Genomic DNA, 21848 nt, shown 5'->3' with positions numbered 1-21848 from the left:
ATTGTTAACAGTGTAGATGATGCCTGTTTCAGAGTGTCTTCATTTTCTATCATTTTGGCCAACTGCTTGTCAGATTGTGTGTAAGTCATTGTTTCTGCCTAAGGTGCCTGGCTGAGAGCTTAAACTAGAAGTCAGAAAAGAAAAGGCTCAGCTCTATTTCTTACAATCCTAACCCGAGGATGTTTTTTCCATTGCTATTTTAGAGAGTTGGACGTGGCAGGGGGGTGGGATGGGAGAAACACATTGATGTGGAGAGACACGTCGATTGGTTGTCTCCCACAGGTGCCCTGATGGGGCTGGGGATCAAAACCACGATCCTTGACCCTTCGGTGCGCAGGCTCATGCTCTTACCGCTGAGCCGTGCCGGCCAGGGCTCATCTATTTTTCAGTAATACTTAATCAAAGGTATCATTTTAAAGCCATTTGTTCATTTTGTGGGAGTTCTTTAGTTAAAACTAGGTAATACAATCTGTAAGTCCACTTAAATAGCATATATAAACAGTAATGAACCATATGTCAAAAGTAAACTATCATTCCAAATGCTAAATATTAGCTCTCATAAATTTTTTGGCACATTTCAATGCACTGTCTCTTATATCTCTACATTCACAGCCTCCCACCCCATTACATACTTTGAAGTACCAAATTAGACAGTAGAAAAGAATTAGATAGCCTTTTGTACTGTTTTTTAAAACTTGGGCTATGTGTTTCAAGTATTTTGTTTGTTTCAGTGTCTAGTTCTGGCTCCTACAAGAGAGCTTGCCCAGCAGGTCCAGCAGGTGGCTGATGACTATGGCAAATGTTCAAAACTGAAGAGCACCTGCATTTACGGAGGCGCTCCTAAAGGTCCCCAGATTCGAGACTTGGAACGAGGTAATTTTTTAAAAGTGGCGTATGAGCATTATTCGTTCATCTCAGTTTGTCAGTTTCTATTAGTGAAATTCCAGACTAAAATAGAGGTTCTTGTGGAAAAAATTCAGTATTTCAGCAGGTTGAAGTTTTTAGGTCTGGTTAAAATACTACTTTGGGAAAGTTCAACGTGACTAGAGACTCACTAGTATACTTTGTGAAGGTCTGATGATTATGCCTAAATTCTTACAACGTGCTTTTCCAGGTAGTAAGTTAAAATGTAGCTAGCTAGTTCTCTGCAGCATGGAGTACAACCACCAGAGACGGTGCTTATTAGTTTGCCAAGGCTTGGACAGTGTGTAAAGATTCTTAATTGCCCTGGCCAGGTGGCTCAGCTGCTGGTTAGAGCGTTGTCCTGTACTCAAAAAGTATGCAGGCTCGATCCCCAGTCAGGGCGCGAATTGGAGGCAACCGATCGCTGTTTCTCACATTGATGTTTCTCTCTCTTCCCTACCCCCTCTCTCTAAAAATCAATTTTGAAAACACACACAAACATACCCTTGGGTGAGCCTTAAAAAAAAAAAGATTCTTAGTTGCTAGATCTTCGGTTTTGTTTTACAGGTGTTGAGATCTGTATAGCTACTCCTGGGCGCCTGATAGATTTCCTGGAGTCAGGAAAGACCAATCTTCGCCGATGTACTTACCTTGTACTGGATGAGGCTGACAGAATGCTTGATATGGGTTTTGAACCCCAGATCCGTAAAATTGTTGACCAAATCAGGGTGTGTAAAGCTGGTAATACGCTCTATTTATACCCTTTGCCTGTCGCAGTTCCTTAGCCTAAAAGAAAGCCTTTCCTTTCTTTACAGCCGGACAGGCAGACATTGATGTGGAGTGCAACCTGGCCCAAAGAAGTGAGGCAGCTCGCGGAGGACTTCCTTCGTGACTACACCCAGATCAACGTAGGCAATCTGGAGCTGAGTGCCAACCACAACATCCTCCAGATTGTGGATGTCTGCATGGAAAGTGAAAAAGACCACAAGTATGAGTGATTGCACTGTTTCCATAATTCTGATAAACCTTCCCTTAATAATCCTCCAAAATTAAAGCATTGGAGAAACTTTTTTTTTTTTTTTTTGAGGTCTGAAAACACTTAAAACATTGCTAACTTTCCAACAATCTAGTCTTCATGTCATTTGTCAGAACATTGTGGTTAAAGGCAAAGGATTCTGGATCCTTGGATTTAAATCCCAGCTCTGATAATTATCAGCTGTAGAGAAAGTCATGTGAAGAGAAAGGGCTGTGAGGGGTTGATGTTGCAGATGTAGCTTCTGCATGATGTGTTGGGAGGTCTCTGAATGGCTGCACTGTTGCTGGTTTTGTTTTCAGGTTGATCCAACTCATGGAGGAAATAATGGCTGAGAAGGAGAATAAGACAATAATATTTGTAGAGACAAAGAGACGCTGTGATGACCTCACGCGAAGGATGCGCAGAGATGGGTGAGTGCAGCACCGAAGTCATTGGTTAGTTTCGGGTCTTGTGGTTCAGTAGGAGTTTCTCAGTTGGTATTGTGAGTGTTGTATAATAGTTGAATGATGCCCAATGATGCCCGAGCTCTTTAAGTGGACATAGTCTTCTATTTATGTAGTCTATAATAAACCTTCATAATTCCATATGGTTGCACGGGTTTTTTTAAAGCTTAGTTTTTCTCCTTTTTAAAAAAAGACTTCTAAAATATTGGTCACTTTTCTTCTGACAGTTGGCCAGCTATGTGTATCCATGGAGACAAGAGTCAACCAGAAAGAGATTGGGTACTTAATGGTGAGTTCAAAACTAAGCATTGTCCATACTCTGTTTCAGGGATGGACACACTTTCTGGAAAAGGACCAGACAGTGAATATTTTCGGCTTTGCAGGCTGTATGATGGTTTGTGTCACACCTGTCAGTTCTGCTCTTGTAGCACAAAAATGGTCAGACACGATATGTAAAGAAACAGCTCTGCTGTGTTCCACCAAGTCTTTATTTGCAAAAACAGGCACTGTGCCATTTGACCTGCAGGCTGGAGTTTGCCTAGCATTGCTGTAGGTAGTGGAATGTTGGGGGCATTTTTGGCATATCTTTGCTGTCCTTTAAGGTCAGTAATGCTGGCTCTTCGCACTTTTGTACAACCTCTGCCATCCTTACTTTATGTAGTAAGTTCTTGTCTTTATAAATATGCTCACCAGCCCAGAAGCTTTCCAAACCTGGTATTTTTGAGATTTTTATAGAGGGTTTATTGTGTAGTCATGATTGATCATTAACTCAATCTCCAGCCCCTTTTCCCTTCTCCAAGTGTAGACGGGGTGGGCCTGAAAGCTCCAAGCTTCTAATCATGGCAGGTGTGTGTGTGTGTGTCTGTTGTGTGTGTGCGTGCGTGCACGCAGACCTTATTAAAGGTAACTTGGTCTATTACTGTTCTTGCTCCTCTGCTAAAAGGGAATGTAATAAAGATTTTCAAAAAAATTACTATTTCCCTTATATTTAAAAGACCTAGGCATGGTCTGATACCATTACTTGAAATTTTACTGAGGTGTGGTAAAGGCCAGAAAGTTAGGAATGTTTACTTGGTCGGTTTCAGAGGCACACCACTTCATCGTGAGTGCATAGCTTGGTTTTCACTGTGTCGTTTTTGTTTTGCAGAGTTCCGTTCTGGGAAGGCTCCCATCCTCATTGCCACAGATGTAGCCTCCCGTGGGCTAGGTTTGTATAGATAGGTGTCTCTGTCAATGGTATATGTATCTTTTGGTTTAAAGATTTGTCATTTCAAATTAGAGTTGTATATATGTGTATTTAGATAAATATTTAAAGGAGAGGAATACAAAGCATGTTTTTTTATTTTACCTCCCACAGTTTTTTTTTAACCTTGGCATTTTTGTTTTTGATTTTTATTTTCAAAGTCTCTTCCTGCTCCTAACAAACGGCTTTGGTCTGCAGCAAGGCCTAACTGGGCATGACTATTCATACGGTTAGACGGAGCGGAGACGTTCAGTTAAACAGCTCAACTTCTGTTGTCTGGGTGGAATGAGCCTGATTGCACCTAGCTGTTAGAAACTAGTTTTCCATTTCCTCTTTTCCTCATACCAATCTGTGCTGTATATAGAAAGAGGTCCAATTCCATGAATGTTAACATAATATATTCTTGGGATTTAATAAGTCTGTCAACACGATATCATTCTGCAGTCAAAGCTCCATTGTCCAACTTTATTTACTGAAGTAAAATTATTATGGGAACTATTTCATTCATCCCCTCCTACCCATACTCATATCATCGAAGTGCTGTCTTCCAATTTAAAAACATAATTTGAGGCTTTTTTTCCTGGAGTTTGTGACTTGTTATGATTTAAGATATACAGAGCTATTTTGTATTTTAGCCTATTCTGAGCTTAAACAGGGATAACTCAAAACTTTTACATTAAAAAAAGTATTTCTGTCACAAAGATGTCTTTAAATTATTGATTGGTACCTAAATTCTTGCCCAGTAAGGTGAGAAGTACCATATTCCCTCATAATATTTAACAAAGAGAACAGCTATTCAGATAACTGGAATACAAAAGTAATGAAGACTATACATTGCACTCATCATTCCCTCCTTCAGAGGTGGTGACCTGCAGCCATGACTGCAAACTGTCTCTGCCCTCTGAGGTCATGTCTGGGTCTGCGGTTAGGACTTGGGCCTGTCGGGAGAAGAGGCTGAGGCCTGAAAGCAGTTACAGAAAAGCTTTCCGTGATGGTGGTTTTTAAACAGGCTTGCTATGTGCTGGTAGCTTCTTTGTGCATCTTGCCTAGACATTTAAAAATATTTGTTCCCTGTCCCCCTGCATTTCTAAACCAAATCAATTGGCTACCGTTAGAATAACTTAAGACTCTTCATGCCACCCCCTCTCATCCACGTGCGGGGAGAGGGAAGAGACCCGAGTCTGTTTCTTGTTACTCAGCATCAGTGCTTGTTTGGGCCCCTTTGTGTGCTGCCTTGTAAAAATCAAAGGAGGGAAAACCCACCAAAATGGCAGAACGCTGACCAAGGTCCTACAAGATCCTGGAAAGTGAAGGCTTCTACCTCATAGACAGGGGTGCAATTTTCAGCTGAGTCACCAGGCCTTTTTTCACTTCCTGTCGAGCGATGGCCTCTTAAATGTTCCCTTCAGGTAAGTTCTTTGATTCCCATAATGTTATAATATCCTTAGGAAATCACTATTTATTACTCCCTTTCCACTGAGATATTTTTGATTTTTCCATTTTTTTTTGTTTAAACTACATGCTGTTAAGCTAAAAGTATTGAATTTATTTTGTTTTGTTTTTTAACAGAAGCTTTGATATCAGCTGCAGATCACTCAGTACATGGCTGAGGCAAATCTACATTGGCCCGAAGCAGCTCTAGATGAGCCTGTTGGCTAGTCTGTCCCACCCCATTAGTGATTGGAGATTCAGGCCATGTTACAGGGCGTGGCAAACAAAAAGCTGTTACCCTAGGCAGTTGGCCAAACATTAACTTTTCAATTTCTCACCCTGCTACAGCATCTTCTCTAAAGGCAGCAAGATAATATTGTGGCCGTGCACAAATAACATCAGGGCAGGCTTGACTGGAGAAAATCAAAGTCTGCGCTTGCTCTTACGTGTCCTCAGCCAGCTCTGTGCACGTAGAGGACACCTTTCTAGTATGAAGAACTTGCACCATGTCTGCCCCCTATGAACCCCTCCAGAAACTCCCAAGTATTAGTATCTGAACCGCTGACTTCAGTCCCCAGTGCTTTCTGCTAGGAAAGCACACGTCTGGACATCAGTGCAGTAGTTCCGCTTGCTCTGCTGCCCATGGTCATACACATGGGACTGACTAAGGAGCATTATCCTATCTCTGAAGATGTGATCATGGAGCTAATTTCCCATCCCCACCTCACATCCATCCTGGCCCTGTAAATTTTTGTTTTTCCTTTATTGCATCAACGACCCTAGCCGGAGACTCACGCTGCCCCCTGTGATGACTGCCTTCTCGTCTTTCTGGTGTGATTTCAGGACTTTAGGGGTCAGTAAAGACTGAGGAGCCTTTATTGTAATAAGAAACAGACATAATGCCCCTTTCTTCGCAGGCCCTTTAACAATAGCTGATTTTATTTTTTTTTAATCTTTACCCCTTCCCCCCTGAAATTCAGTCTGGGCAATAGATGCAGTCTGACCCTTTGGATGTAACTTACATTTTTTTTTATTAATTATTTTTTCTACAATCACCCCAATTATCCTTGGGGGAGGCGTTGGAGGACCTGAAATTTTTACCCGAACCCAGGTTCTCCGGCGCTTGGCAACCAAATGGGGCTACAGAGAAGCATCTAAGCCAGTTCACAGAGCGAGCGTGTGTGGGGACTTCTCACTGCCACGGACCCTTGATGCATGCTCCCCGCGCTCCAGTGGTCCCGTGTCAGAAGGCGGAGTTTTCGAAAGGAGGCCGCCAAAAATAAAAGGCAAAGAGACGGGATCGGCTGCAGCGGTTTCCCAAAGGAGGAGGGAGTGTGCATCGGTCTGGTAACAAACAGAGAATGTTTTTTAATTATTTATATCACAAAAATCTGTGTTTTATCTAGGATATTTTCTGAATATTCTTTGTAAAATGCAGATTTTTTTCCACAAAACATTAGGATTCTTTGTTATATTCTTAAATTTGTTTTTGTTTAAGTAGGTTAAAAGAAAGTACATTTAGCTGAAAGCATTACACTAACATTTACATACTTGAAGCATTAGGAGGTTATTCAACTCAATTCCCAGCAGTGGACAGAACATTAAACTTGTGTCTCAAGGTTTCATGGTTTTTCCCACACTCTGGCTATTTAATTTCCCAGGTTACATAGACAATCTTTGATAAATTGAAGCAAGTATTGAGTTAAAATAACCTTGAGTTGAGCAAAAATATCATTTGGCAGAGCTGGGCTTGGTAGTATAGTGAAATTTTAGTGTAATGTGCTCTTGTAATTGAAAGGGGAAAGATAATTTGGATATTTCTGCAAAGGAAACTAGATGTATACTTGGGCTCTGGTTGGTTTTTTAAAATATAAGAGCAAAAGATTTAAAATATTTTTATTAAGTCTCCTTAAAATGTAGTAATAAAGTACATGGAGTTCTTTTTGTTTGTTTGTTTTTTTGTTTGTTTTGTTTTTTCATTGTGCTCTGTGACTGGTTTAAAGGTAAGTTTGTTATATTTCTTGTAGATTTTGACAGGCTTCTCCCAACAGAGTAGAAGTGATTTGGCCTTTCAACTTAATGGTGGTACCACTTTCTTCATTCCAGTTTTGAAAAGGATGGAGCTGGAATTTGATGTAACTTCTGTCAGTATATTGGTTAAAATACAGACAGAAGAGGCAGGAGTTTGGATGGTTGAATGGGATTCCCTTAGGATTTTACAGCTGATAAAGATGCCACTTCCTCTGCATGTCCCAAGCATCATTATCCTCTTTTACTCTGTTGGGATGAGTCTTTCTTTGTTCCTGTTCAGAGTGGTTACTAACTTAACCTTCTCTCCTCTTGCTGTCACCTGCATTGTGCTTTCCACCTGTTGTTGGCATGTCCTTACCTTCTCTTTCCCTGCCACGTCAACCTGCACTGATCATCGTTGGCTTTGAAGATGTGGAAGATGTCAAGTTTGTGATCAACTATGACTATCCAAACAGCTCAGAGGATTATGTGCACCGCATTGGCCGAACAGCCCGTAGCACCAACAAGGGCACTGCCTACACCTTCTTCACCCCGGGAAACCTCAAGCAGGCCAGAGAGTTGATCAAAGTGCTGGAAGAAGCTAATCAGGCTATCAACCCCAAACTGATGCAGCTGGTGGACCACAGAGGAGGCGGCGGAGGAGGGGGTAAGGGTAAGTCCTGGAGTTTTCCAGGAACTGCCAAGGTATCTTTTTGTATTCGTTGTGCTTTGTTTTTTTAATTCTGTGAAGGCTTGAATTAAGTATGCTGCTCAGTAACAAAGGACAGTGCTTAATAGTTTTTATAATCTCTTCTGAGTAAGATGGTGTGAGGGTCCTACATTTGCAGCATATTATTTCTGTAGATAATACAAAATTGACCTTTGTATTTTTTAAATACCTGGTGTATGTTCAGAATTAAGCTGAATTATGGCGACTTTAATACCTAATTTTACACCATTGTGTGGGAGTAGAGCAGGCAGTTATTGGATCTAAAAATTAGCTGCAAAATATACTAGAATCTACACCTCCTGGTTGCCATTTTGGTATTTCCGCGCCCCCCCCCCCCCCCAACTTATTGCATGCATATTTAAGCTCTACATTGGGATTACTGGAGATGTTTATATACATAGGTTTGGGGGCTTTAGAATTGAGCTAGGAACCTGAGCATCTTTCCTAAAGCTTGTGAGATACTTCAGATGCCGTTAGGGCCACAAAGCAGTACTTACTAGTACAGGGCCCCTTCTCTCACGGTGGTGTGAGCTTAGCTGTGTCTTTTCTGAACCCTGTGGTAAATCACATACCTCTTTGCCATTGTTCCCAAATTTATAAGATTTAGCTTCTCAGTAATCCTCAAGTAAATACAGTTTCTAAATGGATAGGTAGTTGAATATTCTTTATGTTTACCATTCTTTTGAATATGTTTCCATTAAAGATTCAAATTATGGGTATGTTTTTTAAGTACTGAGTTGGAGGCTGGGCTAGTTAAATATCAAGAAAGAATGTTGAATCCTTTTGTACCTAATAGAACATTTTACATGTGGTTATGTTTTCATCATAAGTCTGGCATTAAAAATTAATTGTATCCTTCATCAGGAGGTCGTTCTCGATACCGGACCGCTTCTTCTGCCAATAATCCCAATCTGATGTACCAGGATGAGTGTGACCGGAGGCTTCGAGGAGTAAAGGATGGTGGCCGGAGAGACTCTGCAAGCTATCGGGATCGTAGTGAAACCGATAGAGCTGGTTATGCTAACGGCAGTGGCTATGGAAGTCCAAGTTCTGCCTTTGGAGCACAAGCAGGCCAATACACCTATGCTCAAGGCACCTATGGTGCAGCTGCTTATGGCACCAGTGGCTATACAGCCCAGGAATATGGCGCTGGCACTTATGGGGCTAGTGGCGCCGCCTCAGCTGGGAGAAGTTCACAGAGCTCTGGCCAGCCGTTTAGTGGGCTAGGCCGGTCTGGGCAGCAACCACAGCCACTGATGTCACAGCAGTTTGCACAGCCTCCCGGAGCTGCCAGTATGATAGGTTACATGGGGCAGACTGCCTACCAGTACCCTCCTCCTCCTCCTCCCCCTCCCCCTTCACGTAAATGAAACCACTCAGGTGGTAGTGACTTGTGCAGACTTACTACATTTAAAGGAACGCTGTCTTTCCCTTTTTGTTCTGTTCCCCTTCTCTTTTTTATTCCCCACCCCCCAACCATTGTGGTTTGTCTTTTATGCAGATTAGTTAGAATTCACTGCCAGGTTTCTTCTGCCCGCCAAATTGATCCAGTCTAATAATAGTTTTTGTAAAAAACACATATATATAGCTGACTGGAAGAGATTTCTCCCTCCCCAACTTCTTGCATGTTGAGGATATTTGAGCTATTTTTCATCTTAAAAGAAAAGGCAAGGTATTAGGCCCTTTTGTGGGAGTCCTTTTTGTTGTCCTGAGTTGGGGGTGGGTGGGGAGGGTAAAGGGTTGAATTCCGCAGAAGAAGATGGCATCTGTGCTTTAAATTGTTCTTATTACTGAGTTAGAAAACCAAGAGAGAGTCACCTGCGTTTTTTCCATATGGTTTTTAATGTTTCCCAAGCTGGGACAGGCTTCCTCAGGCCTGATGAGTTTCTAAGACAGTGCTTTGCCATTGTCCTTTTGGCTGATTGCTTTTTAAGTGCATTCACAGTTTTGAAAAATTTCTAATTGGTTTTGTCTCCCTTACATTCTGGCCTCCCCCTTTCCAGTGACTAAAAAATAATCATTTTAGTGTCAGGTTAGAAATTGAATTGCCAAGTCCGAGTATTTTAAGTGTATCTTTTAAATTCAAAAACCCAAGTGTTTATTGCAATGGTTAAAAGTAGCATCTCAGCATCTGGGAAGCTGCCTGTTTTTCTTCCCCATATAAACAGGGACCATCTGTGAAATTCATTTTTCAACCAGACAGCTGCTATTAGCAGAATGAACATAAATGCTCACTGGAAATTTACTTTATTAACCAGTCAAATGCATTCACCTGCAGTGTAAAAACCACCTTTAATTATAAACAATATAATGGGATTTTTTTTTTTAACTATAGAGCTAGAATAAAAGCAACACTTTGCCAGCTACTCAGCCCTTTTGGCCAAGTGATCTTGAATAAAGAATCTTAAGGGTTTATTAAGAAAGAATTCTTACTCTCTTCATACCCTGTTGTCTGCAGTGCTTTGTAACCGCTTTGGGTGCAAATTTTCCTTGGCATCCTTTTGCACTCAGCTTTTCACAGGTAGGTAGCGCTTAAGAAAAGTTACAGAGGACTATAACCTAAGCCATTTTCCTTTCCCTCCGTCTGAAGGTAGGTGAGTTTGTCCCCTCATAGTAATGGTGACTATTTTGCTGAGACTACCTGTAATAGGCCTGGAAAGAATTTTCGGTGCTCGTGTTCACTATGACAGCACAGGGAGATCAGACAGGTCAGAAACCTGTCTTATTTAGTCTAAGACTTAATATTTAACGCTGTCATCAGTATTGTTCATTCACAATGTAGTTAAAGAGGGAAGGGTCCGCTGCATTTTAGGCTAAGGCCTGAGCACGTGCTCATTTGTAAGATCCAAATATCTAAATACTTGAGGTTTTTTGTTTTCCTTTTGAAATGAAGGGAGAGAGAAGGGTTCGTTTCTGAGGGGTTCTGAAAGTATGGTTGAAAATGCAACGTACAGGTAGGTTGTGAGCATAAGTTGAAATATATGCATGTGAGAACTTTGCCATCTTTGCCCACCCCTATACCTCTCCCCCCACTCCTTTCTTTTTTCTTAACTTCTTCCCCCCCCCCTTATAGAAGTTGAGGCCGAAAGAGGGTAGTAGGCACAGGAAAAACAAGGCAAAACTGCTCTGTGCTTTTAAACCAAAGTGTTCTTGCCCCCCCTAAAAAAATGTTTGTTTGTTTAAGCACTGACCAGTCCATCGTAGACATTTCTACATGAGAATTCTGATTTTTTTTTTCAAAACAGGTGCCACCAGAGGGGCTGTCATACTCACTTGCAGGTCTGAGAAGCGTCCCTTTTTAGGAAAGGTCTCTGGGCAAGCAAGCAATAAATTGTTTGTCTGTTGCTTGCCTCCCTTTTTTCCTGCAGGGATATTGTAATCATATAGTCAAGTTAGCATGTTCCAGGTCCCAAAAGCTCTTGTGGCCTGAGCACAGCTGGAACCTAGCAGAGTTGTTTCCGTAGTCTAGAGTAACCTGCCTTTGTGCCTGTTGCTCAGAATTCAGCTTCAGCCTTAGCTTCAGAGCACAGGCAGACGGGACCTCATTGGATGCTAGGTATTGCGGTCATGGTTAAAACTCACTGAGGGAAAGGATTTCAACATTAAGCTATGGGCTGCTTCTCCCCAGTCCCTCCTCAGCCATTCATTGTGTGGAGTTCTGTCATCTCAAAGGTTGGTGGCTTTTGCTTGGGATCAGTGCTCTCTATTCATGTCCTTGCTGGTCTCTGAACACATTCCTGTTGCGTTAAGACTTGAAAGATTGTAAATGTGTGATGTCCAGGCACAGGATGCTAAGAGCTATGTTACTATTCTTAGTTTGTAAATTGTCCTTTTGATACCATCTTGTTTTCTTTTGTAGGTATAAATAAACACTGTTGACAATAAAGTGTAAGCTTTTTATTACTTAAAAATTCTGACTATAGTCCAATGGTAGTCCTCTTACATTATTTTTATTGCTTCAAGACGGGTTGGGGATGTTGGAAATTGCCTTAGTTATTAGCACCTAAAAATGTGAAAGGGAGGTGGGATTGATTGGTATTAATGCAAATTCCAGTCACAAAGCAAAAAACAAGACCGAGAAGGTAAAGGCTTGGCTCTGTTTCTTCCTCAGTAAAATGGTCGTCATGCTGACAGTTCCGACCTAGGAATGTAATCTGGATTAAAGTGCTGAGTGTGGAACTATGAGCCACAGTAAGACTGGAGTTGATTTTAAAGTCTTGCTAGAGCTTGTAATTTGGTTTGCTTTGTACTCGGACATCTTTCCAGATTGGGATTGCCTTCCCTAGCGTGTCTCACACGGGCCTTAGAGACCGTAGTTTATTTGACCCATTCGTGAGTTGGCCAGCTAAGGTTTGATATTCCTGTTGACATTGTATGGCACCATTTTTATGTAATTGGCCCAGGTTTTTCATTACCTCTGTAAGGGAGGTATTACTGATGAGGTCTTCTAGATAGAATGATCAGTGCTTTGCTGAAGTCCATGCACACTGAGCAGTTTTCTGGCTTTAATTTTAACATTTGGTCTGAGTCATGTATTCAGTTGCTCAGTAGAACATCTCAAATAATTGGCTTCATATCCTTGTTCTTTGAGGGCCCTCAAATTGGCATTGGAAGACTTAACTTCTTTCCTTTAAGGACTAGAAGAAAATAAGAGAGGTGGGGTATTAATTTTTTTCAGGGGAAAAAAACCTGATGAGAGGACTCCTTTATAACTGTGCATAATCTTAGTATCTCTGATGCCCAGTTCACAGGTGTTCAGATGGCAAAGCCAAGAGGGAACTTCACTGCAAGTTAACTACATGTTCACTGACCCCCATCTTTGTTTCTGATCTCCCCACCACCCCTCCCTTAGGCCATAAATTTAACACCTGATTTCCTTTAGTCTATATCACACCAGTCCGTCAGCGCTCCCTCATTCTACTCCCAAGAGAACTGTCCACATCTCTTTCCACTGGTGACTTCTTCCCAACCATTGCAATTGCCCCTAAACTATCCTGCTTTGGCTGCTGGTGGATTGGTTTAAATCAGCGGTCACCAACCGGTAGTCCGAAAAGGTCCGGCCGCTGGTTTAAACGACTCCAACAGCAGTCCGTTGTAATCAGAATGCACTGCAAACCCTTGCTCTGGCCTATATGGCCCGTGTGACTGACGCACTTGACCTCTGACATCTCCAAGCTTAGAGATCTTGACCCCACTAGCCTTTTTGTCCATCGTACTAAGCAGATTCTTGCCTTGGGGCTTATGTATATAAGCTGTTCTTTATTTTCCAAACTTACCTCATAGTGTTCTTCCCTAAACAGGGTTAGCACTGTACATTCTAATAGCCTATCCCATTTGTACTATTTTTTTTCATGGCACCATTTCCTGAAAATACTTGTGTCTTCCCATTAGAATAAGCACCATGAGGGGCAGAGACTTGCCTCTGCTCACACTTCCATATCCCCTCAAATACTGAATGACAGATGCCAGCAACACGGCTCTGGTCTCCCAACACCCACCTTTGGTCACATACAAGTAGAAGAAGTCGCAGTAGAAGATGGTTTGTACCACTCCAGACACCACTGCAATTTGGTCATAGAAATTCTCAGTCTGGTACCGCCTGATCCAGTTAGCCAGGTAGAGTGCCCGGTACAGGCCCAGAAAGAACAGGTAGTGGGTAGTGATGGTCTCGGCCTCACCAGTCTTGCTGATCATGAAGAGCTGGGGCAGGATGGCCACCGATTCCAGGTAGATGGAGAAAGTCCAGAGGATCTGAGCCAGGGGCCAAGGAGAGAAGTGGCCAGAGGAGGTTGGTCAGGACCAAGAAGAGGCCCATCACTAAATTACTAAAATGTGCTTCCCGGGGAGAATACAGTGAAGTAAAAAATCAGGTTCTTAATGATTTTTAATATCTTTATATCACTCAACCTCTTTAAAGAAGCTTTTTCCCCCCACAACAGCATGAACATGTCTATAGCTCAATCTTTTTAATTGCAGATTTTATTGTATAAACTCGCCTTAATTGAGGCCATGGTTTCTCAAAATGTCGTCTGAGAACACCAGCGTCAGAATCTCCTGAGCTGCTTGTTGCCCAGGTGGTTGGGCTACAGCTCAGACTACAGAGTTGAAACCTTGGCCTGGACTGTGCTCTGTGCCCACTAACCACCTGCTGGACAGAAGGTCTCAAGAACCTCAGGTGGTGCTGTGAGGCTTTGTGCCTGACATCACGGGAAATGTGCCCACTTTCAAATGGTGCAGTATGGACAGCTTGCTGCTCATTTCTAAACCTCCAGCTGAACAATGTAATAAAACAAGCCCAGACAGGAGTCCAGAGGGCAGGGTGTTAGGGCGCATGCTTGCCTTTGAGAATTATCCCGAGGCCTGCTTACCTCCAGGGGAGTGAAACTATAGTTCTCGAGGAAGGAGAGGCCAATGACTGGGACCAGAAGGAACTCCAGGCGGAACGTGTCATTCTCACTGTCAAACGTTTTCCGAAATTTTCCATAGATCATGTACACTGTGACATAGGCGCAGAGGAGGAAAACCAGCTGCAGAGGGAGGGAGACAAAAAGGCATCGATGAAGTCATTTCTGGGCTTTGTGGGCTTCAAAGCCACCCTGAGCTGGGACCTACCAAGCCTCATGGCTAGTGCTCTGCCTTAAGGTGCAGGAGGTGAAATGTGTTTGCAATTTCTCTTAGGTCCAGTAGCCTAGAACCTGAAGCTAATGACCCTTGTTAAGTAACTCCAAGCTTCTAATTGGGACTGATAGTCTTCGGTGAGGACTCCCAGGTGCCCAGGCAAAAGGCCAGGACTGGTCTTGGCGGGAGGATTCTTCAGGGGCATCACAGGGCGCTTTTATAAAACCAGAGCTTTTTAGGTGTGCATCGGTGACTTGTGAGCATTCTTCCACAAGGACTAACCCCTTGAGTCCGCTGATCACTGCTCCTTCAGAAAAGTTCCCTTTCTAATTAACAGCAGCTGTCCTCCAGCATGTAATGATTTTAGGATCTGGCCTCAAACCTTCTAGGCCAGCGGTTCTCAAACTTGGAGATGCATCAAAATCACATAGTTGACTGCCCCTTCCCTGCCCCCAGTTTCTGCTTCAGTAGGTCTGAGTGGGGCTGAGGATTTACATTTCTATTTCTAGCAAGTTTCTATGTGATGCTGCTGCTGCTGCTGGTCTGGGACTACACTGGCCTAAAGGATTATTTGTAGTGCCCGACTGCTGTGGCTCGGTGGTTGAGTGTCAACCCATGAACCAGGAGGTCACAGTTCAATTCCGGATCAAGGCACATTGCTGGATTGCAGGCTGGATCCCCACTAGGGGGCGTGCAGGAGGCAGACGATTGATGATTCTCATCATTGATGTTTCTCTCCCTCTCCCTTCCTCTCTGAAATAAATAAAAATATATTTTTAAAAAATAATAGTGTCAGCCAAGACCGGTTTGGCTCAGTGGATAGAGCGTCGGCCTTCAGACTCAGGGGTCCCGGGTTCGATTCTGGTCAAGGGCATGTACCTTAGTTGCGGGCACATCCCCAATAGGGGGTGTGCAAGAGGCAGCTGATCGATGTTTCTCTCTCATCGATGTTTCTAACTCTCTATTCCTCTCTCTTCCTCTCTGTAAAAAATCAATAAAGTATATTTTTTAAAAAAAATTTATAAAAAAAAATAATAATAGTGTCAGCCTGGGCACCAAAAGGTCACAGGTTTGACCTCAGGTTTTGATTAGGGTTGTGCAGGAAGCAACCAATCTATGTGTCTCTCTCACATCAATGTTTCTCTCTCTCTCCCCCTCCCTCCCTCCCCACCTCCCTTGCACTCACTAAAAAGCAATGGAAGAAATATCCTTGGGTGAGGATTAAAAATAAACAAAAAAACAATTCCGGTTATTTCATTGAAGTCTTTTCTCACCAGAATGAGGCACACATACTCTGTCACCATAGCTGAAAATATGAACTGCTGCCCATGACCACATGTTCTGTAAATGTGTGTGTAACAGTGTTTTCCCTGCGAGGGGATTCCTATAAGAGGGTCCTGTTGACTTCTGAATCCCCAGCCCCTAACTCAGGACCCAGCACAAAACAAATACTGGAATGAGCGAATGAATCAAGGAAGTGGTGATCACTTTTTTTTTTTTTTTTCAATCCTCACTCAAGGATATGTTTGATTTTTTTTAGGGAGAGTGGATGAGAGAGGGAACAACAGAGAGAAATATCGATGTGAGAGAAACACATCGATTGTTTGCCTCCTGCACGAGCCCCGACCAGGGCCCAGGCCAGGGAGGAGCCTGCAACCCAGGTACGTGCCCCTGACTGGAATCCAACTTAGACCCTTTGGTCCGCAGGCCGACGCTCTGTCCACGGGGCCGAACCGGGTAGGGCTGATCACTTCTTCATGTCACAAAAACGTGGGAACTGACCTCCTCACAGTTCCTAGGCCTCAAGAGCCACGCTGAGGGCGGCTGGTCTGCAGTGCACAGGTCAGACCTTGGGCAGAGAATAAAGGCACCACTTTGTGCTGAATTTAAGTGGACAGTGACTTCAGGACCTCACACTCAAGTTCGCACCCCGCAGCAGCCCCCTCCCACCAATCCTCGGAACAAGATGCCTGGAATCCCAAAGGGACCGCTCTGATGATGGAGCAGAAAGGGAGCTCACTTCGGTGACACCGCTTGTGGGTTGAGGCACTTCACAGAGACTGTCTCCTGTCATCTTCACACTCGCCCTGCCAGACAGGGTCCCCGCCCATGACGCCTTTCTTCCTTAGACAGGACTCAAACCAAGTCTGCCTGGCTCCACAGCCTGAGTTCCCAAGGGTAGTCTCATGGTGTGGGGGGCCTCCGCCGGCCCCCCCCACAGCCCCCCCACGCCCCTCACCTTCATGACTGTGTTGTAGACGGAGATGAAGTTGGTGAACAGGTCCAGGTACCTGGTAGTGAAGACGAGAGCGAAGAGGATCTGGCTCTTCCCAGAGATGCCTGTGGTCAGAGGGGGACAGGAGACCGTGAGAACACAGACTTCTAGGCCCATGTGCACCCGAGAAGCCCGAGCGGCCTTCAGAGGGTCCGTCTCCTTTAATGAAGACCCCCGGTGCCGGCACCGGACTCTCCGGAGCGGGGAACACCCTTCCCGTTGGGTCACTTGTGTCTCTGTTCCCTTTCATTAGGTGCAATCTGTCTCCCAATCGCCAAAGAGACTGAGCACGGAGTCCCCAGGGCCCGCCGTGTGCCTGCCTTGGTTCTTGCTCTGGAAACAGTGTCCGGTGGTGTGAGGGAGACTGGGGGGATGAGGGGGTCCCAAGGATTCTCTGTGCTCCACACCCAAAGGCCCCCCGGACAATCCCCAAAGCGCTGTCTTTTGAAGAACAACTCACTGACGTGACGCGGTTGACTCGCCAGGGAGACCAGAGCAGGTGGAGGAAGGCACGGGGCCAGGGGAACATTCTATTTATTTTTCCAAATTGAAAAATGTGAAAAAGCCTGTTTCTCTCTAGTCGTAAATGTTATGCCTATTTTGACTCTCTGTAAAACAGAGATCAGAATGAACATAAAGCTGTAAACAAACAGCAGTCGTCACCTGAGTCCCCAAGCCTCGGTCCGCGTCCTTCCGAGTCTGTCGCGGCTCACGTGTGGCGCACACATAGGACCCGCAGGATGCATCGCGAGGACACACTGGAGTCCCCCTTTCTATGCTACTTCCTCACCTGCTTCGGCCTCTTTGTCTTCTAGCTTTTTATTTTAAGAAGAATCTTAGATTTCCAGAAGAGCTGCAAAGACCGTGCCAAGAGTTCCCACACACCCTTCCCCGCTTCCTCCAGCGTCTGCCTCTTGCGTAACCACAGACCTGCCCGGAACGGAGACATGCACATGGGTGCAGCGCCGACCAAGTCCAGGCTCTATTTGGATCGCAGCAGCTTTCGCACTGACACCCCTCCTCTGTTCCAGGATCCGATCCAGGAACCGAAGCTGGCGTGCCTCCTGGACTCCTCTGGGCCACTTTTGATACGCCCTGGAGATGGTTCCAGAACGAGGGGAACAGAGGCCCTGCCCCCCTTTTCCCTAGCTCTCTCAAGCCCACACCAGTCTGGAGCCCACCTTTCTGCATCCAGAGGGCAAGTCTGTCCACTCTCCCAACCTGTCCTGAACCACGTCTACCCTCAACCACGGTCCGCACCGCTGGCTTCTCACCCGCTCTGGCTGCTCCTGTCCTCCTGCCCGCCTTATCCTTGCCACCTAAGCCTCTCCCTCTGTCCCTTTCCCATCCCGACCCCCTGGCAGGGACACTCCAGCTTCGGACTCTCCTCCGCGTTCTGACCTATGTATTCCTGCCTGACCAAACTCACCGTCTCCCCGGCAGCCCCCTCCTTTTCCTCTCTCCCCTTCATAAATGCCACCACATCCCCTCCATGCTCAAGCCAGAAAACCAAGAGCCATCCTTGAGTCTCTCTCCCCTTTGTCCCCCCAGCCCTGCTTCTGAGCTCCAGGGCTCCCACTCCATGCCCCTCACTCAGCCAGGCCACCGCCTCAGTGACCCCCAACTGCTCTTCCCATGGGCTCTTAGCCAGCCACCTGCAACCAGGTGCTATTTATAAAATAAAATTCTGCTTAAAACCCTTCAGTGTCTCCCCAGTGCCCTTCAAGTAAAGAACCAAATCCTCGTCATGGCTCAGGAGGGCCTGCCGGGTCGCCTCCCTGGTCCCACATCTGATTGCTCTCCTCCTCTCTCCCGCCCTCCAGCATGGTGACACTTGTGGATTTTATCCTAAATGTAATATCACTGAGAAGTGATATTACCTGATTCAGGCTCTGGTTCCTTCCTGCGCCTGATCTATTTCTCTGGTGATGGACATTTCGGAGAGAGGGATATATACACTGACTGGCCAGATGATTATGATCTCTGAATGCATAATAATCTGGCCACTCAGTGTATATCCTATATAATAAAAGGCTAGTATGCAAAGTGTCCCCTCGACCAGGAGTTCGACCACCAGGCAGGCCGGCCAACTGCACATGTCCCCTCCCACTGGCCAGGCTGGCCGGACCCCACCCATGCACGAATTCATGCACCGGGCCTCTAACATACACACACACACACACACACACACACACACACACACTGAGTGGCCAGATTATTGTGTGTTCAGAGATCGTAATAATCTGGCCACTCAGTGTATATATTTGTTAATCCTCACCTGAGGATATTTTTTTCTTTGATTTTTTTAGAGAGAGTGGAAGGGGGGGAAGGAGAGGGAGAGAGAGAGAGAGAGAGAGAAAGAGAGAGAGAGAGAGAGAGACATCGAATGGTTGCCTTTGATCCCCATATGTGCCCCTGGAGCCAGGGATCAAACCTGCAATCCAGCCAGGTACGTGTCCTTGATCAGGAATCAAACCTGTGACCCTTCAGTGAGCAGGCTGACACTCTAACCACTGAGCAACACCGGCAGGGTGAGAGGAATATATTTTTAAATATATTTTTATTGATTTCAGAGAGGAAGGGAGAGGGAGAGAGAGAAACATCAATGATGAGAGAGAATCATTGATCGGCTGCCTCCTGCTCGCCCCACACTGTGGATTGAACCCGCAACTTGGGCATGTGCCCTGACTGGGGAATCGAACAGTGACCTCCTGATTCGTAGGTTGACGCTCAACCACTGAGCCACGCCAGCGGGGCGAGAGGAATGTTTTTAATGACTGAGGATGAACATCACTGAAGCCCCTAACATTCCAGAGAGCCCTGGGCCCATGTGCCAGCTTTCCTACCAGCATAGCCTGGCAGCCGCCTCACAGTCCTCATCTGTAAAATGGGCACCTTCACACATACAGACAGGACTGACTCGGTGGGAACCTGAGTGCCTCCCGGGGTCTGGCACTGCGCAGCGTGGGAATGAGCCGCCGGGGAGGCGGTACCGACAGCTCGGGGCCATCCCCCTGAGCCCTCACGCCTTCGGGGAGGCCTCAGCCCATGGGGAGGGCCCAGGAAGCAGCCTGGTGGGGTGCTTGGCCACCCCTCTCACACGGCCTTCCGCAGCCCTCCCCGAGCTCCACCCTCGGCCTGCCAGGCCCTGGGCTGCAGCACAGTCTCCTCAGGGACGTGGGCCTGGGGGGCTGGAGTGCCATGGCTGTCACACTCTGGGAGCAATGGGCCATTTCCACCAAAGCCAGCGGGGCCTGGAGACCGGAACATGGAAGAGAGCCCGAGCCAGCGCTGGCCAGAGTCCCTGAGGCACCTAAGCACATATGGGGCCGCCGACCAGGCGCGGCCCTCCCTCCCAATGGACAGATGGGAAAACGAGTCTCAAGGTCACACACTGAGTCAGCGGGGTCACACCAGGCCCCGCTCCTCGGGGCGGACAGGGCTGCCATCGAGGCACCTCACCCTCACACACTGCAACCGGCCTGTGCCAAGCCCGCTCTGCCCACGCACAGGCTGTCCTGTCTCCTCCCGCAGGGCTGAGCGCCCCTAACAAACCGCATCATTTACTCAGTCGCTACTGGTGCTGGTCGGTGGTCTCCCCCGGCTAGAAAGTCTGCTTCCTCAGCCCAGGATCCAGCCAGGGGCCTAGCACAGCGCCGGGCAGAATGGGCTGGCGAACAGCGCCCCCTCCTGGTCACGGTTGCACACCCAGTCCAGAGCCCTCCGCGGAAGTGCACGGACAAGGCCAAGCTAGGCTCTTCCCATCACTGACACCCTCTGACCCCAACCGCCCCTCAGCATTCCTGGCCCCTTCCCCTGAGTGGGAGCCGTGAGTGCCAGTCTCTCCAGAAACCCCAAACCCGAATGGCCTCCCAGTCCAGAAGGACTCCCTCTGCAGCGACCCTCCCCTCAGCACCACCCCTCATCCCCACCCCACCTCCCAGGCCCGTGGCCTCCAGGCTGCTCTCCTGCCTCCGCTCTTGGACCCTCTGCACAGCTTCCAGGTCCCCTTCTGAGCACCCTCTCTTGCTCCAGGGCCTTCCACGGCTCCCCAGTCCCAGCTCCCTAGCTTGACAGGCAAGACCCTGTCACATATGAACCACCCTCCTCCCAGACCACCCCCAAATTGGGCTGCTCGCCCTTCCAGGGGTATGCCTGCCCTCTGTGACCTCTGGACTCTGGCACCCCCGTGTCCCCCGCGCAGCACAGCCTTCCTGGTGACACTGCCGTCTCCCAGGACCCAGCACAGAGCTGCACCTTCAAGAAGCCTGCCCCCCCTCCCCCCTCTGCATGTCCTGGCCCCAGTGCCAGCACAGGGCGGCGCCGGCAGGACCCTAGCCGACAGAGATGGCGGCAGGAGGCCTGGGCAGCCTCTGCATGTTTGGCCACCACCAGTCCAGCCCTGAAACTCCTCCAAACGCCCAGCAGGGCCGCCAGGCTACAGGGCCGAAGAGCGCCCCCTGCTGGCCTCCGCAGGCTGCCGCTCAGGGCCAGCTCCGCGCCCACCTGGGCCGGCTGGGCCCCTCCTGCCACATCACAGATGCCTGGGCCACACCCAGGGGGGGAGGGGGAAGGGGGCATGGGGGGGGGAGTGTGTGAGAAGGAAAGAGGAGACAGAGTTGGGGGCCACCGTCTTCAAACCTCCTCCGCCCCCACCCTCCCCTCCCACCCAGGGCTGAGGGAGGGAGGAGAGGACAATGGCCTCAGTCGCCCCGGAGCAAAGGGGATCCCTGGAGGGAGAGGGGTGTCACCTCCCCTCATCCCCTCCCCTTCCCATTAGCGGTGGCAATGCGGGGGGGTGAAAGGCGCGAGCCCACCTCCCCATCTCCAGGTGCCCTGTGATAGGTGCTCCTTTACCGCGTCTGGGGAGCTGAGCTGTGAAGCTGTTTCACCCCAAGCCGTCCCCCCCTGACCCGGCCTCAGGGCCCCTCCCCCGACGCCCCTCACCCGCGCAGCTCTTGGACCTCCAGATCTTCCCCAGCAGCAGCATCATGGCCAGGAGGTGGCTCAGGTCGCCGAGGATGCGGAACACGTTCATGGCGCAGCCGGCCCGCGCCGCGCAGCCAACTCGGGGAACTTTCCGGCGGGGCGGCGCTGCCACGTCCCCGGCCGCCCTCGGGGCCCGCGCCCGGCCCGCCTCCCGCGCACTCCCGGCCGCC

At 47.3% G+C, this 21848-nt stretch overlaps 2 protein-coding genes across 4 annotated transcripts in view; one reads left to right on the top strand and one right to left on the bottom strand.

Moving 5' to 3' along the window:
- DDX17 (DEAD-box helicase 17) overlaps window positions 1-11724 on the top strand; it is a 19400-nt gene extending 7676 nt beyond the window's left edge. Inside the window, exons 6-13 of the mRNA XM_008144622.3 lie at window positions 732-873; window positions 1471-1631; window positions 1719-1891; window positions 2239-2349; window positions 2610-2671; window positions 3530-3589; window positions 7497-7733; window positions 8661-11724. Coding sequence (XP_008142844.1) covers window positions 732-873; window positions 1471-1631; window positions 1719-1891; window positions 2239-2349; window positions 2610-2671; window positions 3530-3589; window positions 7497-7733; window positions 8661-9166 — 1452 coding nt within the window. The 3' untranslated portion in view covers window positions 9167-11724. The remainder of the gene's footprint in view (window positions 1-731; window positions 874-1470; window positions 1632-1718; window positions 1892-2238; window positions 2350-2609; window positions 2672-3529; window positions 3590-7496; window positions 7734-8660) is intronic.
- On the bottom strand, window positions 5028-21848 carry KDELR3 (KDEL endoplasmic reticulum protein retention receptor 3). Of its 3 annotated transcripts, XR_008556673.1 has the most exons (6): window positions 21637-21845; window positions 16654-16754; window positions 14165-14323; window positions 13295-13547; window positions 12212-12433; window positions 6338-6400 (listed from the first exon to the last, which is right to left on the bottom strand). XR_008556673.1 is itself a non-coding variant. In XM_054719521.1 (5 exons), the coding sequence occupies exons 1-5, from the start codon at window positions 21725-21727 to the stop codon at window positions 6300-6302; spliced, it is 705 nt and encodes a 234-aa protein (XP_054575496.1). In that variant the 5' UTR covers window positions 21728-21848; the 3' UTR covers window positions 5028-6299. The 3 variants fall into 3 exon arrangements, 2 of the variants coding, with proteins under 2 accessions (XP_054575496.1, XP_008142847.1); XM_054719521.1 differs by lacking the exon at window positions 12212-12433 and having other exon boundaries at window positions 5028-6400; window positions 21637-21848; XM_008144625.3 differs by lacking the exon at window positions 6338-6400 and having other exon boundaries at window positions 11679-12433.

The sequence above is a fragment of the Eptesicus fuscus genome, chromosome 7 (assembly GCF_027574615.1).
Source record: "Eptesicus fuscus isolate TK198812 chromosome 7, DD_ASM_mEF_20220401, whole genome shotgun sequence".
In the NCBI taxonomy this organism is placed as follows: domain Eukaryota; kingdom Metazoa; phylum Chordata; class Mammalia; order Chiroptera; family Vespertilionidae; genus Eptesicus; species Eptesicus fuscus.
This window is presented reverse-complemented; position numbering and strand designations above follow the sequence as displayed.

Bases quoted from the DNA above. Each gene is read 5' to 3' on its own strand.
- KDELR3 (XM_054719521.1), bottom strand. From the start codon at position 21,727: ATGAACGTGTTCCGCATCCTCGGCGACCTGAGCCACCTCCTGGCCATG. The intron at 16,755-21,636 runs GTGAGGGGCGTC...CTCTGACCACAG, and splicing joins GAGGTCCAAGAGCTGCGCGG to GCATCTCTGGGAAGAGCCAG. The intron at 6,401-13,294 runs GTGGGTGTTGGG...GTTTGTTACCAG, and splicing joins CTACTTGTATGTGACCAAAG to ACCGATGCACACTCCCTCCT.